This window comes from Carassius auratus, chromosome 9, assembly GCF_003368295.1.
Source record: "Carassius auratus strain Wakin chromosome 9, ASM336829v1, whole genome shotgun sequence".
In the NCBI taxonomy this organism is placed as follows: Eukaryota; Metazoa; Chordata; class Actinopteri; order Cypriniformes; family Cyprinidae; genus Carassius; species Carassius auratus.
Window position 1 is genome coordinate 4,855,609 of NC_039251.1, and position 17,157 is coordinate 4,872,765.

Genomic DNA, 17,157 nt, shown 5'->3' on the forward strand with positions numbered 1-17,157 from the left:
ATATATATATATAAATATATGTATATATATATATATATATATATATATATATATATATATATATATATATATATATATATATAAATATATGTGTGTGTATATATATATATATATATATATATATATATACACACACATATATATATATATATATACACACACACTGAAAATCATTAATATTGTAATTTATAATCTCTAATAAACGATTTAAAATGATTTATGTACAACACAAACGTTTATATACAATCATGAGTTAAAATAAGCGAAAGTATAAAGGAAACGTGTGTACGACAGCTTCTTTACATGCATTTTGACTGCTCTCAGCACCCGTACCGTAAGTGCATGATTACACGCGCAAAGGAAAAAAAAAGTGCGGCTGGCTTGACCGTGTATTTTCAAAGCGCGGCTGGCTTGACCGCAGTAAAGCGTTAGCACTCGTTAGCTTGTCATTAGCGTTTTCTTTTCTCCTCTCCTCTCCTCTCTCACGCTGCAGTTTTCCACAAGTTCATCAAACAACCGCAGTAAGAATATTTCATCAAGCACGGTGAGTAATGGCTTCTCCTACAATTGTTATTTGCACCTCTTGCCACATGTACAGTTTATCTATCTCTGTCGCTGATGAGGGATTCACATGTGATAAATGCAGGGAAACAGTTAGGCTGACAGAGAAGATTTCAGAATTAGAGACACGCATCCAAACTTTAATTGAGGACAGTAAGAATGTTAGGGCTCTAGATATGGCTTTGGATGCGTCTAGCTCAGGGATTCCTGTACATTGTCCGGTTCCAGCAGAGCCCCTGCAGCAGGGCAACTGGGTGACGGTGAGGCAGCGTAGTCGTGGGTCAAAACACCGCTCTTCTGTTCCGATCAAAACATTAAACAGGTTCTCCCCACTCAGTGATGCACCCACTGAGAAACCTGATGAAAGTGCTCTAGTTACTGGCGATTCTATTGTACGGAACGTGAATATAGAGACACCAGCCACCATAGTCAAATGTTTACCGGGAGCCAGAGCGCCTGACATCTTGGCAAATTTAAAAGTGCTGGCTAATGCTAAACGTAAATACAGTAAGATTGTTATTCATGCCGGCGCTAATGATGTTCGACTTCGCCAGTCGGAGATCACTAAAAATAACTTTAAAGAGGTGTGTGAACTTGCAAGCACGATGTCAGACACTGTAATATGCTCTGGTCCCCTCCCTGCTTACCGTGGTGATGAGATGCATAGCAGATTGTCATCACTCAATGGCTGGATGTCTAAGTGGTGCCCACAGAATAACATAGGTTATATAGACAATTGGACGAGCTTTTGGGGCAGACCTGACCTGTTTAAAAGAGATGGTCTTCATCCCTCCTGGGGTGGCGCCACTCTTCTGTCTAGAATTATGGCAAATAGTCTTAGTGTTTATACTTGACTAACTGGGGCCCAGGTCAGGAAGCAGACAGACTGGCTAAACCGACCGTCTGCTAGCTGCCTCCCGTCACAGAGGTCAGTTAATTCTCAGCACATAGAGACTCTTTCACCTAGATATCACACTATAGAGACTGTGTCTGTTCCACGAACTAGAAAATACAAAAAACGTCCAAACCAAGTTAAGGTTAACAATTTAATTGAGGTTCAACAAATAAAAAACAAATGCAATATGGATAAACAAATGATAAAGATTGGCTTATTGAATATCAGATCCATTTCTACGAAAACACTTTTTGTAAATAATATGATAACTGATCATAATATAGATGTGCTCTGCTTGACAGAAACCTGGCTAAAACCTGATGATTACATTATTTTAAATGAGTCCACCCCCCAAGATTATTGTTATAAACACGAGCCGCGTCTAAAAGGCAAAGGGGGAGGTGTTGCTTCAATTTATAATAACGTTTTCAGGATTTCTCAGAGGGCAGGCTTCAAGTATAACTCATTTGAAGTAATGGTGCTTCATATAACATTATCCAGAGAAACCAATGTTAATGATAAATCCCCTGTTATGTTTGTACTGGCTACTGTATACAGGCCACCAGGGCACCATACAGACTTTATTAAAGAGTTTGGTGATTTTACATCCGAGTTAGTTCTGGCTGCAGATAAAGTCTTAATAGTTGGTGATTTTAATATCCATGTCGATAATGAAAAAGATGTATTGGGATCAGCATTTATAGACATTCTGAACTCTATTGGTGTTAGACAACACGTTTCAGGACCTACTCATTGTCGAAATCATACTCTAGATTTAATACTGTCACATGGAATTGATGTTGATAGTGTTGAAATTATTCAGCGAAGTGATGATATCTCAGATCGTTATTTAGTTCTGTGTAAACTTCATATAGCCAAAATTGTAAATTCTACTTCTTGTTACAAGTATCGAAGAACCATCACTTCTACCGCAAAAGACAGCTTTTTAAGTTATCTTCCTGATGTATCCGAATTCCTTAGCATATCCAAAACCTCAGAACAACTTGATGATGTAACAGAAACTATGGACTCTCTCTTTTCTAGCACTTTAAATACAGTTGCTCCTTTACGCTTAAGAAATGTTAAGGAAAACAGTTTGACACCATGGTATAATGAGCATACTCGCACCCTAAAGAGAGCAGCCCGAAAAATGGAGCGCAGCTGGAGGAAAACAAAACTAGAGGTATTTCGTATTGCTTGGCGGGAAAGTAGCATATCCTACCGAAAAGCATTAAAAACTGCTAGATCTGATTACTTTTCTTCTCTTTTAGAAGAAAACAAACATAACCCCAGGTATTTATTCAATACAGTGGCTAAATTAACGAAAAATAAAGCCTCAACAAGTGTTGACATTTCCCAACACCACAGCAGTAATGACTTTATGAACTACTTTACTTCTAAAATCGATACTATTAGAGATAAAATTGCAACCATTCAGCCGTCAGCTACAGTTTCGCATCAGACAGTGCACTATAGACCCCCTGAGGAACAGTTCCACTCATTCTCTACTATAGGAGAGGAAGAATTGTATAAACTTGTTAAATCATCTAAACTTACAACATGTATGTTAGACCCTATACCATCTAAGCTCTTAAAAGAGGTGCTTCCAGAAGTCATAGGTCCTCTTCTGACTATTATTAATTCCTCATTGTTATTAGGACATGTCCCCAAAACCTTCAAACTGGCTGTTATTAAGCCTCTCATAAAAAAGCCACAACTTGACCCCAGAGAACTAGTTAATTATAGACCAATCTCGAATCTCCCTTTTCTGTCCAAGATACTAGAAAAGGTGGTATCCTCACAATTATATTCCTTCTTAGAGAAAAATGGTATATGTGAGGATTTCCAGTCAGGATTTAGACCGTATCATAGTACTGAAACTGCTCTCCTTAGAGTTACAAATGATCTGCTCTTATCATCTGATCGTGGGTGTATCTCTCTATTAGTTTTATTGGATCTTAGTGCTGCGTTTGACACAATTGACCACAACATTCTTTTGCATAGACTTGAACACTTTGTTGGCATCAGTGGAAGTGCATTAGCATGGTTTAAATCGTACTTATATGACCGCCATCAGTTCGTAGCAGTGAATGAAGATGTATCATATCGATCACAAGTGCAGTATGGAGTACCTCAAGGCTCAGTTCTAGGGCCGCTACTCTTCACGCTTTATATGTTACCCTTGGGAGATATCATCAGGAAACATGGTGTTAGCTTTCACTGTTATGCTGATGATACGCAGCTCTATATTTCCTCGCAGCCCGGGGGAAACACACCAATTTGAAAAACTAATGGAATGCATAGTCGATATAAAAAGTTGGATGACGAGTAATTTCTTACTGCTAAATTCAGAAAAAACAGAGGTGTTAATCATAGGGCCTAAAAACTCTACTTGTAATAACCTAGAACACTGTCTAAGACTTGATGGTTGCTCTGTCAATTTTTCGTCATCAGTTAGGAACCTAGGTGTGCTACTTGATCGCAATCTTTCCTTAGAAAGCCACGTTTCTAGCATTTGTAAAACTGCATTTTTCCATCTCAAAAATATATCTAAATTACGGCCTATGCTCTCAATGTCAAATGCAGAAATGTTAATCCATGCATTTATGACTTCAAGGTTAGACTACTGTAATGCTTTATTGGGTGGTTGTTCTGCACGCTTGGTAAACAAACTACAGCTAGTCCAAAATGCAGCAGCAAGAGTTCTTACTAGAACCAGGAAGTATGACCATATTAGCCCGGTCCTGTCCACACTGCACTGGCTCCCTATCAAACATCGTATAGATTTTAAAATATTGCTTATTACTTATAAAGCCCTGAATGGTTTAGCACCTCAGTATTTGAATGAGCTCCTTTTACATTATACTCCTCTACGTCCGCTACGTTCTCAAAACTCAGGCAATTTGATAATACCTAGAATATCAAAATCAACTGCGGGCGGCAGATCCTTTTCCTATTTGGCGCCTAAACTCTGGAATAACCTACCTAATATTGTTCGGGAGGCAGACACACTCTTGCAGTTTAAATCTAGATTAAAGACCCATCTCTTTAACCTGGCATACACATAACATACTAATATGCTTTTAATATCCAAATCCGTTAAAGGATTTTTAGGCTGCATTAATTAGGTAAACTGGAACCGGAACACTTCACATAACACCGTACTTTCTACATCATTAGAAGAATGGCATCTACGCTAATATTTGTCTGTTTCTCTCTTGTTCCGAGGTCACCGTGGCCACCAGATCCAGACTGTGTCCAGATCAGAGGGTCACTGCAGTCACCCGGATCCAGTACGTATCCAGACCAGATGGTGGATCAGCACCTAGAAAGGACCTCTACTGCCCTGAAAGACAGCGGAGACCAGGACAACTAGAGCCCCAGATACAGATCCCCTGTAAAGACCTTGTCTCAGAGGAGCACCAGGACAAGACCACAGGAAACAGATGATTCTTCTGCACAATCTGACTTTGCTGCAGCCTGGAATTGAACTACTGGTTTCGTCTGGTCAGAGGAGAACTGGCCCCCAACTGAGCCTGGTTTCTCCCAAGGTTTTTTTTCTCCATTCTGTCACCGATGGAGTTTCGGTTCCTTGCCGCTGTCGCCTCTGGCTTGCTTAGTTGGGGTCACTTCATCTACAGCGATATCGTTGACTTGATTGCAAATTAAAACAGACACTATTTCAACTGAACAGAGATGACATCAATTAATTCAATGATGAACTGCCTTTAACTATCATTTTGCATTATTGAGACACTGTTTTCCAAATGAATGTTGTTCAGTGCTTTGGCGCAATGTATTTTGTTTAAAGCACTATATAAATAAAGGTGATTGATTGATTGATTGATTGATTAATGTTGATCCAGGACCATTGTCATCATTTCAATACGGGGTAGATTCGCTAATGTTGATCCAGGACCATCATGACCATTTCAATACGGGGTAGATTCGCTAATGTTGATCGAAGACCATCATGACCATTTCAATAAGGGGTAGGTTCACTAATGTTGATCCAGGACCATCATGACCATTTCAATAAGGGGTAGATTCGCTAATGTTTATCCAGGACCAACATGACCATTTCAATACGGGGTAGATTCGCTAATGTTGATCTAGGACCATCATGACCATTTCAATACGGGGTAGATTCGCTAATGTTGATCGAAGACCATCATGACCATTTCAATACGGGGTAGATTCGCTAATGTTGATCGAAGAGCATCATGACCATTTCAGTATGGGTTAGATACACTAATGTTGATCCAGGACTGTCATGACCATTTCAATACGGGATAGATTCCCTAATGTTGATGAAGGACCATTGTCATCATTTCAATACGGGGTAGATTCGCTAATGTTGATCCAGGACTGTCATGACCATTTCAATAAGGGGTAGGTTCACTAATGTTGATCTAGGACCATTGTCATCATTTCAATACGGGGTAGACTCGCTAATGTTGATCCAGGACCATCATGACCATTTCAATAAGGGGTAGATTCGCTAATGTTGATACAGGACCAACATGACCATTTCAATAAGGGGTAGGTTCACTAATGTTGATCCAGCACTGTCATGACCATTTCAATGCGGGATAGATTCACTAATGTTGATCCAGGACCATCATGACCATTTCAATACGGGGTAGATTCGCTAATGTTGATCGAAGCCCATCATGACCATTTCAATACGGGGTAGATTCACTAATGTTGATCTAGGACCATTGTCATCATTTCAATACGGGATAGATTCACTAATGTTGATCCTGGACCATCATGACCATTTCAATACGGGGTAGATTCGCTAATGTTGATACAGGACCAACATGACCATTTCAATAAGGGGTAGGTTCACTAATGTTGATCCAGCACTGTCATGACCATTTCAATAAGGGGTAGATTCGCTAATGTTGATACAGGACCAACATGACCATTTCAATACGGGGTAGACTCGCTAATGTTGATCCAGGACCATCATGACCATTTCAATAAGGGGTAGATTCGCTAATGTTGATACAGGACCAACATGACCATTTCAATGCGGGATAGATTCACTAATGTTGATCCAGGACCATCATGACCATTTCAATACGGGGTAGATTCGCTAATGTTGATCGAAGAGCATCATGACCATTTCAATACGGGGTAGATTCACTAATGTTGATCTAGGACCATTGTCATCATTTCAATACGGGATAGATTCACTAATGTTGATCCTGGACCATCATGACCATTTCAATACGGGATAGATTCCCTAATGTTGATCCTGGACCATCATGACCATTTCAATACGGGGTAGATTAGCTAATGTTGATCGAAGACCATCATGACCATTTCAATACGGGGTAGATTCACTAATGTTGATCTAGGACCATTGTCATCATTTCAATACGGGATAGATTCACTAATGTTGATCCTGGACCATCATGACCATTTCAATACAGGGTAGATTCGCTAATGTTGATACAGGACCAACATGACCATTTCAATAAGGGGTAGGTTCACTAATGTTGATCCAGCACTGTCATGACCATTTCAATAAGGGGTAGATTCGCTAATGTTGATACAGGACCAACATGACCATTTCAATACGGGGTAGACTCGCTAATGTTGATCCAGGACCATCATGACCATTTCAATACGGGGTAGATTCGCTAATGTTGATCGAAGAGCATCATGACCATTTCAATACGGGGTAGATTCACTAATGTTGATCTAGGACCATTGACATCATTTCAATACGGGATAGATTCACTAATGTTGATCCAGGACCATCATGACCATTTCAATACAGGGTAGATTCGCTAATGTTGATCCAGGACCATCATGACCATTTCAATACGGGGTAGATTAGCTAATGTTGATCGAAGACCATCATGACCATTTCAATAAGGGGTAGATTCGCTAATGTTGATACAGGACCAACATGACCATTTCAATAAGGGGTAGGTTCACTAATGTTGATCCAGCACTGTCATGACCATTTCAATGTGGGATAGATTCACTAATGTTGATCCAGGACCATCATGACCATTTCAATACGGGGTAGATTCACTAATGTTGATCTAGGACCATTGTCATCATTTCAATACGGGATAGATTCACTAATGTTGATCCTGGACCATCATGACCATTTCAATACGGGGTAGATTCGCTAATGTTGATACAGGACCAACATGACCATTTCAATAAGGGGTAGGTTCACTAATGTTGATCCAGCACTGTCATGACCATTTCAATAAGGGGTAGATTCGCTAATGTTGATACAGGACCAACATGACCATTTCAATACGGGGTAGACTCGCTAATGTTGATCCAGGACCATCATGACCATTTCAATAAGGGGTAGATTCGCTAATGTTGATACAGGACCAACATGACCATTTCAATGCGGGATAGATTCACTAATGTTGATCCAGGACCATCATGACCATTTCAATACGGGGTAGATTCGCTAATGTTGATCGAAGAGCATCATGACCATTTCAATACGGGGTAGATTCACTAATGTTGATCTAGGACCATTGTCATCATTTCAATACGGGATAGATTCACTAATGTTGATCCTGGACCATCATGACCATTTCAATACGGGATAGATTCCCTAATGTTGATCCTGGACCATCATGACCATTTCAATACAGGGTAGATTCACTAATGTTGATCCAGGACCATCATGACCATTTCAATACGGGGTAGATTAGCTAATGTTGATCGAAGAGCATCATGACCATTTCAATACGGGGTAGATTCGCTAATGTTGATCCAGGACCATCATGACCATTTCAATACGGGGTAGATTCACTAATGTTGATCTAGGACCATTGTCGTCATTTCAATACGGGGTAGATTAGCTAATGTTGATCGAAGACCATCATGACCATTTCAGTACAGGTTAGATTCCCTAATGTTGATCCAGGACTATCGTCATCATTTCAAGGAGTAGATTCGCTAATGTTGATCCAGGACCATTGTCATCATTTCAATATGGGGTAGATTTGCTAATGTTGATCCAGGACCATTGTCATCATTTCAAACAAAATACATTGCGTCAAAGCAACTGAACAACATTCATTAGGAAAACAGTGTGTCAATAATGCAAAATGAAAGTTAAAGGCAGTTCATCATTGAATTCAGTGATGTCATCTCTGTTCAGTTAAATAGTGTCTGTGCATTTATTTGCAATCAAGTCAATGATATCGCTGTAGATGAAGTGACCCCAACTAAGCAAGCCAGAGGCGACAGCGGCAAGGAACCGAAACCCGATCGGTGACAGAATGGAGAAAAAAACCTTGGGAGAAACCAGGCTCAGTTGGGGGCCAGTTCTCCTCTGACCAGACGAAACCAGTAGTTCAATTCCAGGCTGCAGCAAAGTCAGATTGTGCAGAAGAATCATCTGTTTCCTGTGGTCTTGTCCTGGTGCTCCTCTGAGACAAGGTCTTTACAGGGGATCTGTATATGGGGCTCTAGTTGTCCTGGTCTCCGCTGTCTTTCAGGGCAGTAGAGGTCCTTTCTAGGTGCTGATCCACCATCATGTCTGGATACGTACTGGATCCGGGTGGCTGCAGTGACACTCTGGTCTGGACACAGACTGGATCTGGTGGCTACGGTGACCTCGGAACAAGAGAGAAACAGACAAATATTAGCGTAGATGCCATTCTTCTAATGATGTAGAAGGTACACTGGGTGTTATGTGAAGTGTTCCGGTTCCAGTTTACCTTATTAATGCAGCCTAAAAAACCTTTAACGGATTTGGATATTAAAAGCATATTAGTATTTTATGTGTATGCCAGGTTAAAGAGATGGGTCTTCAATCTAGATTTAAACTGCAAGAGTGTGTCTGCCTCCCGAACAATGTTAGGTAGGTTATTCCAGAGTTTAGGCGCCAAATAGGAAAAGGACCTGCCACCCGCAGTTGATTTTGATATTCTAGGTATTATCAAATTGCCTGAGTTTTGAGAACGTAGCGGACGTAGAGGAGTATAATGTAAAAGGAGCTCATTCAAATACTGAGGTGCTAAACCGTTCAGGGCTTTATAAGTAATAAGCAATATTTGGAATGGAACCTCCCAATCTCAATTCGTAATGAGTCTTTACTCATTTTCAAGAAACATCTAAAGACTCTCCTGCACTTAACCAACTAACACTAGCACTTTTCCTTTTCTTGTCTTTTCATTTATAAAAAAAAAAAAAAAAAAAAAAAAAAAACTGGCTATGCATTCTATACTAGACTAACTGAGACTTGTCGTGGCACTTGTATACTGTTGTTGTTCTCTTGTTGACCTGACTGCTTCTATTGTTCTCATTTGTAAGTCGCTTTGGATAAAAGCGTCTGCTAAATGATTAAATGCAAATGTAAATGTAAATTTTAAAATCTATAGGATGTTTGATAGGGAGCCAGTGCAGTGTGGACAGGACCGGGCTAATATGGTCATACTTCCTGGATCTAGTAAGAACTCTTGCTGCTGCAGTCTGTCTGTCTGTCTATCAGTCTATCAGTCTGTCTATCTATCAGTCTGTCTGTCTTTCTATCAGTCTGTCTGTCTATCAGTCTGTCTGTCTGTCTTTCTATCAGTCTGTCTGTCTTTCTATCAGTCTGTCTGTCTATCAGTCTGTCTGTCTGTCTTTCTATCAGTCTGTCTGTCTTTCTATCAGTCTGTCAGTCTGTCTGTCTATCAGTCTGTCTGTCTGTCTTTCTATCAGTCTGTCAGTCTGTCTATCTATCAGTCTGTCTGTCTGTCTTTCTATCAGTCTATCAGTCTGTCTATCTATCAGTCTGTCTGTCTGTCTTTCTATCAGTCTGTCTGTCTGTCTGTCTATCAGTCTATCAGTCTGTCTGTCTATCAGTCTATCAGTCTGTCTATCTATCAGTCTGTCTGTCTTTCTATCAGTCTGTCTGTCTATCAGTCTGTCTGTCTGTCTTTCTATCAGTCTGTCTGTCTTTCTATCAGTCTGTCTGTCTATCAGTCTGTCTGTCTGTCTTTCTATCAGTCTGTCTGTCTTTCTATCAGTCTGTCAGTCTGTCTGTCTATCAGTCTGTCTGTCTGTCTTTCTATCAGTCTGTCAGTCTGTCTATCTATCAGTCTGTCTGTCTGTCTTTCTATCAGTCTGTCTATCTATCAGTCTGTCTGTCTGTCTTTCTATCAGTCTGTCTGTCTGTCTTTCTATCAGTCTATCAGTCTGTCTATCTATCAGTCTGTCTGTCTGTCTTTCTATCAGTCTGTCTGTCTTTCTATCAGTCTGTCTGTCTATCAGTCTGTCTGTCTGTCTTTCTATCAGTCTGTCTGTCTTTCTATCAGTCTGTCTGTCTATCAGTCTGTCTGTCTGTCTTTCTATCAGTCTGTCTGTCTTTCTATCAGTCTGTCAGTCTGTCTGTCTATCAGTCTGTCTGTCTGTCTTTCTATCAGTCTGTCAGTCTGTCTATCTATCAGTCTGTCTATCTGTCTTTCTATCAGTCTGTCTGTCTGTCTTTCTATCAGTCAGTCTGTCTTTCTATCAGTCTGTCAGTCGGTGGTGTCGGGATCGCGCGTCAGCCTCCCGCCCCTCCAGCGCAGCATCAGTCCACTCCTCGTTCGCAGCGGTTTATGTTCGATCAGAGTCAGAGTCAGGGCACCGTTCAGATCGATTAGAATCAGCTCGCGCTGCGGTGGAATGAGAAGGACTCTGCTCGGTCACGGACGCTAGCGGTGACACACCGGGGTTTGTTTGGGGATTTCTCAGCGGCATCTGAAGCGGAATCATGACGGCCACCAAAGAGCAGCAAAGCCAGAGACCGAATCCGCAGGACGAGGTAACAAACGGCATCTTCTCGCTTTACACGGTGCTTTTTCTTTTCGTTAGGGACCTATTTGTCCAGAATCCGGTGAGTATCGCGCGCACACCAACCTAACGCCCGCGCCCTTCATGACATCACCGGTTTAACTGCAGAAGTAATATCAAACGGTTCTGCTTTCGTGTTTCTTCATCACCGGTCAGTCATTATTCGGTTTCTGCTCGTGATCGTGATTGAGATGGCCTCGCGCGCGCCCGTGTCTGTGTACCTGTCCAGTCGCGGGAACGCGCTGATGAAGATATCTGTCAATAACTAATGGTTCGCTATTTCTCTGACAGAACCGAGAAAACCTGCTGCATGTTCATCAAACCTGTGTTAGACGAGGTGATGGTGCTAGTTCTCTCATCGTGTTTTAGTTTGAGATCTGCTCTGTCACTATTGACACACGACACAATTAAGAACAAACATTCTGTGTAGTCTGACTCTTAAAATGACATCATAACATCTGAATGTTTAATGTTTATTTGAAAATTAACTTATGTCTTGTTTCTTTTTTTTTTTAGCATTTGTTGTATAGTTTTTCTCAGTCACTTTGGTGCATTTCTCAAATCAGAAATGAAATTCTCAAAACTACTAGTACATCCTCCACATCATCTAGTCATTTATACCCATCATAAAAGCAGTTTCTCATTCTTTTGAACAAGCTGCAATTGCTTTTGTACATTCATGCAATTGATTACACACATTTATCTGTGGTCTCCTACATTATCAGTTGCTACTGTCATGTTGCTTAAAATGTATTATATAGTTTTCTGTGCAATAGTCTTACCCCCCAAAACATCTAGTCTTTAGTTCATCATATTGGTCATTAAATGCAAAATGGTTCATCTAGTTGTCATAAGATGTCAAGCACATTAAAAAAAAAAAAACATTATTACTAGACTTTTGTAAATTTGGCATGATTTGTCCAAGTGAATCTTGACTAATGAAGAGAATGTAGATGATAAACCAATGATAAACCATTTCTCTGAAATAGCTCAAAGGTTCATCTGATGAATCTTCAGTTGGAAAGCTTATACTGTAAAGACAGAGGACAACACAAGAGTAACAAATATTTTCATCTTTGTGCCCATATACTTTTCTATATCACAATGACATTGTAAAGGGTTTTTTTTTTTTTTTGGTCAGACCACTAGTAAAAGTGTAACTGGGAATTCACTCCAGTCTCTTTCAATCAATATCCCACATACTTTTGAAATGGATATATGGCATACCGAAGCATTTGGCATACTGTTCAATACAGTAGTTTCCATCAGAACATCCCTCCAGAGTACACTGTTATATTGAAAAAAAAGTGATTTGAGTAAAAGTGATTTGAGTGTCTTATCCATAAACTATGACACAAGGACTTGTCATTCTGATGGCACTGACATGTTCATTGACACAGATATTTAGTTTTGAGAGATGAACTAAGGCTTTATTAAGGCTGAACTGGCTTTTGCAGGTAATCCACGGTGTTTTGCTCTTTGTACGAGTTGTTTTGAGAAATGCACTTACTGTTCTGCAAATCTCAAGGATGATTCGAGAAATGTATCAAACCGACTGAGAAAAACTGTGTATATATATAACTATTAGGGGTGTAACGGTTCACAAAATTCACGGTTCGGTTCGATACGATACACTGATGTCACGGTTCGGTTCGGTTAGGTTCGATACGTTTTAGATACAGCAAAATGTAAAAACATCTCAACTTTTCAGAATGCCGCAAGCGCACCGCGGGTCATGTGACAAGAACCAACCAATCAGCTTCATCCTTTCCCGTAACAACGTTGAGAGCTCAGCCAAGATGAAGGAACAGCTGATCATAGTTGTATATGGATTGCAATTTTGAAATAAATTTAGTAGCAGAGCTACTGCAAGCGATTTTTAGAGCTGCAAATCCATTTATCCTTCGCTGAAATTTCCGCGTCTCATGGAGAGAGCACGTCATTGTTGCTTAGCAAAGACAGACGCCTCAGGAGAAAGACGCGCTTAGCGTTTTCCATGCGTTTTTAGGCACGATATGTGAACGGCCCCTAAGGCGCTCGCTCACTCAGCACGCGCTGAAGGCTCGTTGCAAAATGTCTAATGCATTTAACAGACCAGAAATATAAGATCCTAAAATAACCAACAGGTCTGGTGTTTGGGTTGGATTCCCTGTAAGCTATAGTGTCTAAATGCTGCAGGGATAGTTTGCTGCATGCATGTTTCTCCTTTTTTTCGTCTTTTCCCAGATAGTACTGACGCATATATCCCAGATATTCCCGCTGTTTTTTTTTTTTGTTTTTTTTGTATTCCCGCTGGTGTACCCTGTCATGTTGCAGATGCGACATACCGTTGTTTTTTTATCCACCACTCTCTTGCCATCACCATTATAGCTTAAAGGGAATCCAAAGTGCACCCAAACACCAGACCTGTTGGTTATTGGAGGATCTTCTCATTTCTAGTCTGTTAAACGCATTGGCTATTTTGCAACGAGCCTTCAGCGCGTACTGAGTGAGCGAGCGCCTGCTGAGTAGCCTAACATAAACATATAAGATGGTGTTTTTTTCTTCTTCGGGAGTGTCAGGGGCGTTGCCTGTTACGTTGTTTGGGTTATTGGGCTACCTTGTTGAACGCATATCATTATATTTCTTTCTCTCTCTTTTTTTTTTTTTTTTTCAAATATAATTAATTACTCCAACGAACCGTTCGGTATACATAATGCGTACCGCGTACCGAACCGAAAGCGTCGTACCGAACGGTTCAATACGAATACGCGTATCGTTACACCCCTAATAACTATATAACCAGGGTTATATATATATAACCCTAACTGCTTAAAATGAAAGTGTGAGGTCGCATACAACTCCTGCAAATCAACTATTCCTAATAAAACAAGAAAACTCTTTCTGCTGGGTTATTTAGTGGAGATTAAAACATGCAACTTTGTTCTTTTTATTGAAAATGCCTTTTAGTCTCAATTTTACCAGCTGGCCTTCAGACGCACCACCATGATTGCTTTTATTATGGGGTTTTACTGTGGAAAATGTGCCATTTATTAGAATGACTGACTGGCAGAGCCAACTCTGAAGACTCTGCAAAGAATAGAAATAATTCATTCCTCTGGTGATGATTTGAACCAATGTTGTTGTTTTTTGTCTATTCTGTGAGAAGCATGTGATTAATAAGATTTGAGCGTCTGATGGTCCGTCACAAGGCCTAGCCTCACACGTGCACACTTCAGTGTTTCTGTAACTGGTCAGAATGGAAGTACATTGGAAGTGTTCTGAGTGTTATTCACTACAAACGTGCAGCTGTCTGTCCGTCAGTCTGCTCTAAATCCTTCAGCTCTTCTAAAGTCTGATGCATTCTGACCTCAGTGTTTTTATTGTTTATCAGCTGCGAAACATCACTCTGATTCCAACAATACTGTTCCTTTATGTGCTTATCATTATACTAATTATTAAATAATTAATCATTAAAAACTATTGTCATTATTAAAACATTGTTATTGTTGTTGTTTTTTATCATAATTGAAGTGAACAGGCTTTAATTCCCAGTCTGTAGCGATGGAGTTCAATAATTACAAGATATGTTCAGTAAAAAAATGTATTCTTTTAAAGGGCATGCTTATACAGACATTTTGATAACTTCTCACAGTATTAATACACTGCAGTAAATGGCTTTAACTATATGACAGATGTCCTACTGTGCCAAAACTGACAGAAAACACACTTTAATAAGCTGGAAGCAGGGCTTCTGTCTCTCGCTCGATTTACAAGGTATTGTTTATAATCTGTGAGAATCAGGGATCTGCCATCGATATGCAGAAGATGCTGGAACAGGAGGGATGTCTGATATGAAAGAGACACTAAATATGGGAATTGAATCCATTAATTAGATTCAGAAGACTTGGCCTGTCGTTTATCTTCTTTTTGAAGTTTGTATGCACAAAACAGATGAAACATTCCTCACATATCTTCTTCTGTGCTCCGCTAAAGAAACAGAATGATAGGGTTCTAGAGCGACAGGAGGGAGCATCAATGATGACAGAAATGTGATTTTTGTTTTTGTCTGATCAGATCAGCTTCATTTTTAAACTTGTAACCAATAGTATTTCTCTGAAAATATGTTTAAAATATGCTAGAATGCTTAGAATAAATGTAATGTTGGTTATTCAAGTCATATTGAGAATATGATGGGATGAGGTACTGAATCCTTCTGCAAATTCCTATTGCATTAAAGAAAGCCAGAGATTTGGTGACAGTAGTGTATTATTAATGTTGCCACATCTGTACATGTCAGATGATATTCAGTGCTGTTTGTTAAACGTCTGACCTCAGCTCAATGAATGTGTTTGACATTATGATGCTTCACAAACAGCTTTAGCAGCAGATCTCATTCATTATAGATCAATTTCTGCACATTATTACATTGTGTCAGATGCAGAAAACCATAAAACTCAACTAAAAGCAGCACAGCACTCAGAGAAGTGTCACTGAAATCTGGATATTATATAATGATGCATTTCATTACTGTGTTACAGCTAGTTCCATCATTACTGTAGAAATCTGAAGCACGTTTAGAATTGCACACACAAAGTCGTATATAAATATTTTGTCAAGGCAAGGCAAGTTTATTTTTATAGCACATTTCGTACACAATGGTAATTCAAAGTGCTTTACATAAAAGAAAGTAAAATAGTCATAAAGAAATAATAAATAACAAATAAAAACAAGCAATTTTAAAACTTTGGAAATGATTTAAAATTGACTTATTTAAAATGAATTAAAAACAGTAACAAATAGAAAATGATTTTACATAAAATACAGTGAATATGTAAAATACAGTGCAATGAGTTCAGACATTAAACAGTGCTCATTCAGTAAATGCACAGCTAAACAGATGAGTTTTGAGTCTAGATTTAAATGTGACTAGTGTTTTAGCACATCTGATCTCTTCTGGAAGCTGATTCCAACTGCGGGCAGCATAGTAACTAAAGGAGGACTCCCCTTGTTTTGTGTGAACCCTTGGTATTTCTAACTGACTCGATCCTAGTGATCTGAGTGCTCTGTTAGGTTTATATTCAGTGAACATATCTGAAATATATTTCGGTCCAAGGTCATTTAGTGACTTATATATGAGTAAAAGTACTTTAAAATCAATCCTAAATGTAACTGGAAGCCAGTGTAAGGACCTGAGGACTGGAGTGATATGCTCAGATCTTCTGGTTCTAGTCAGAATCCTGGCAGCAGTGTTCTGGATGAGCTGCAGCTGTCTAATGGTCTTTTTGGGAAGAACAGTGAGGAGCCCATTACAATAGTCCACCCTGCTGGTGATAAAGGCATGAACTAGTTTCTCCAAGTCTTGACTGGAAACAAAACATCTAATTCTTGCAATGTTTTTAAATGATAGTATGCTGATTTAGTTACTGCTTTGACATGACTACTGAAACTAAGGTCTGTCTCCAGAATCACACCAAGATTCCTGACTTGATCTTTAGTTGTTTGACCCCTAGAGTCAAGGTATGCATTCACCTTGAACACTTCATCTTTGTTTCCAAATGCAATTCCAAATGCTATGACAGTTTTTTCCTTGTTTAACTGAAGAAAGTTCTGGCAGATCCAACTATTAATTTCATCAATGCATTGGCAGAGGGAGTCAATGGGGCTGTAGTCATTTGGAGATAAGGCTAGGTAAATCTGGGTATCATCAGCATAGCTGTGGTAGGCAATTTGGTTCTTTCTCATTATTTGACTTAGTGGAAGCATATACAGGCTAAACAAGAGCGGTGCTAGAATCGAGCCTTGTGGGACTCCGCATGTCATGGACGTCCACTTAGACTTATACTCTCCTATACTCACATAATAGCCTCTTCCTTCTAAGTATGATCTGAACCATTTAAGTACCA

At 39.6% G+C, this 17,157-nt stretch overlaps 2 protein-coding genes and 1 long non-coding RNA gene across 10 annotated transcripts in view; 2 read left to right on the forward strand and 1 right to left on the reverse strand.

The window, feature by feature from the left end:
• Positions 1-17,157, reverse strand: part of LOC113109177 (NACHT, LRR and PYD domains-containing protein 3-like) — a 1,077,877-nt gene that overhangs the window by 944,416 nt on the left and 116,304 nt on the right. The window lies entirely within an intron of this gene.
• The window catches only part of LOC113109186 (inactive dipeptidyl peptidase 10), a 91,488-nt gene that overhangs the window by 35,156 nt on the left and 39,175 nt on the right, over positions 1-17,157 (forward strand). The window contains exon 1 of one of the 3 annotated variants that reach the window (XM_026272834.1): positions 10,928-11,243. The exons of the other annotated variants lie outside the window; for them this stretch is intronic. Within the exon in view, the coding sequence (XP_026128619.1) occupies positions 11,193-11,243 (51 nt within the window). The 5' untranslated portion in view covers positions 10,928-11,192. Of the gene's footprint in view, positions 1-10,927; positions 11,244-17,157 lie in introns of those variants that run through there. 3 annotated transcript variants of the gene reach the window in all.
• Positions 5,315-8,439, forward strand: LOC113109258 (uncharacterized). The gene is made up of 2 exons (XR_003292912.1): positions 5,315-6,302; positions 6,353-8,439. It is a non-coding gene; the product is annotated as an uncharacterized LOC113109258 (long non-coding RNA).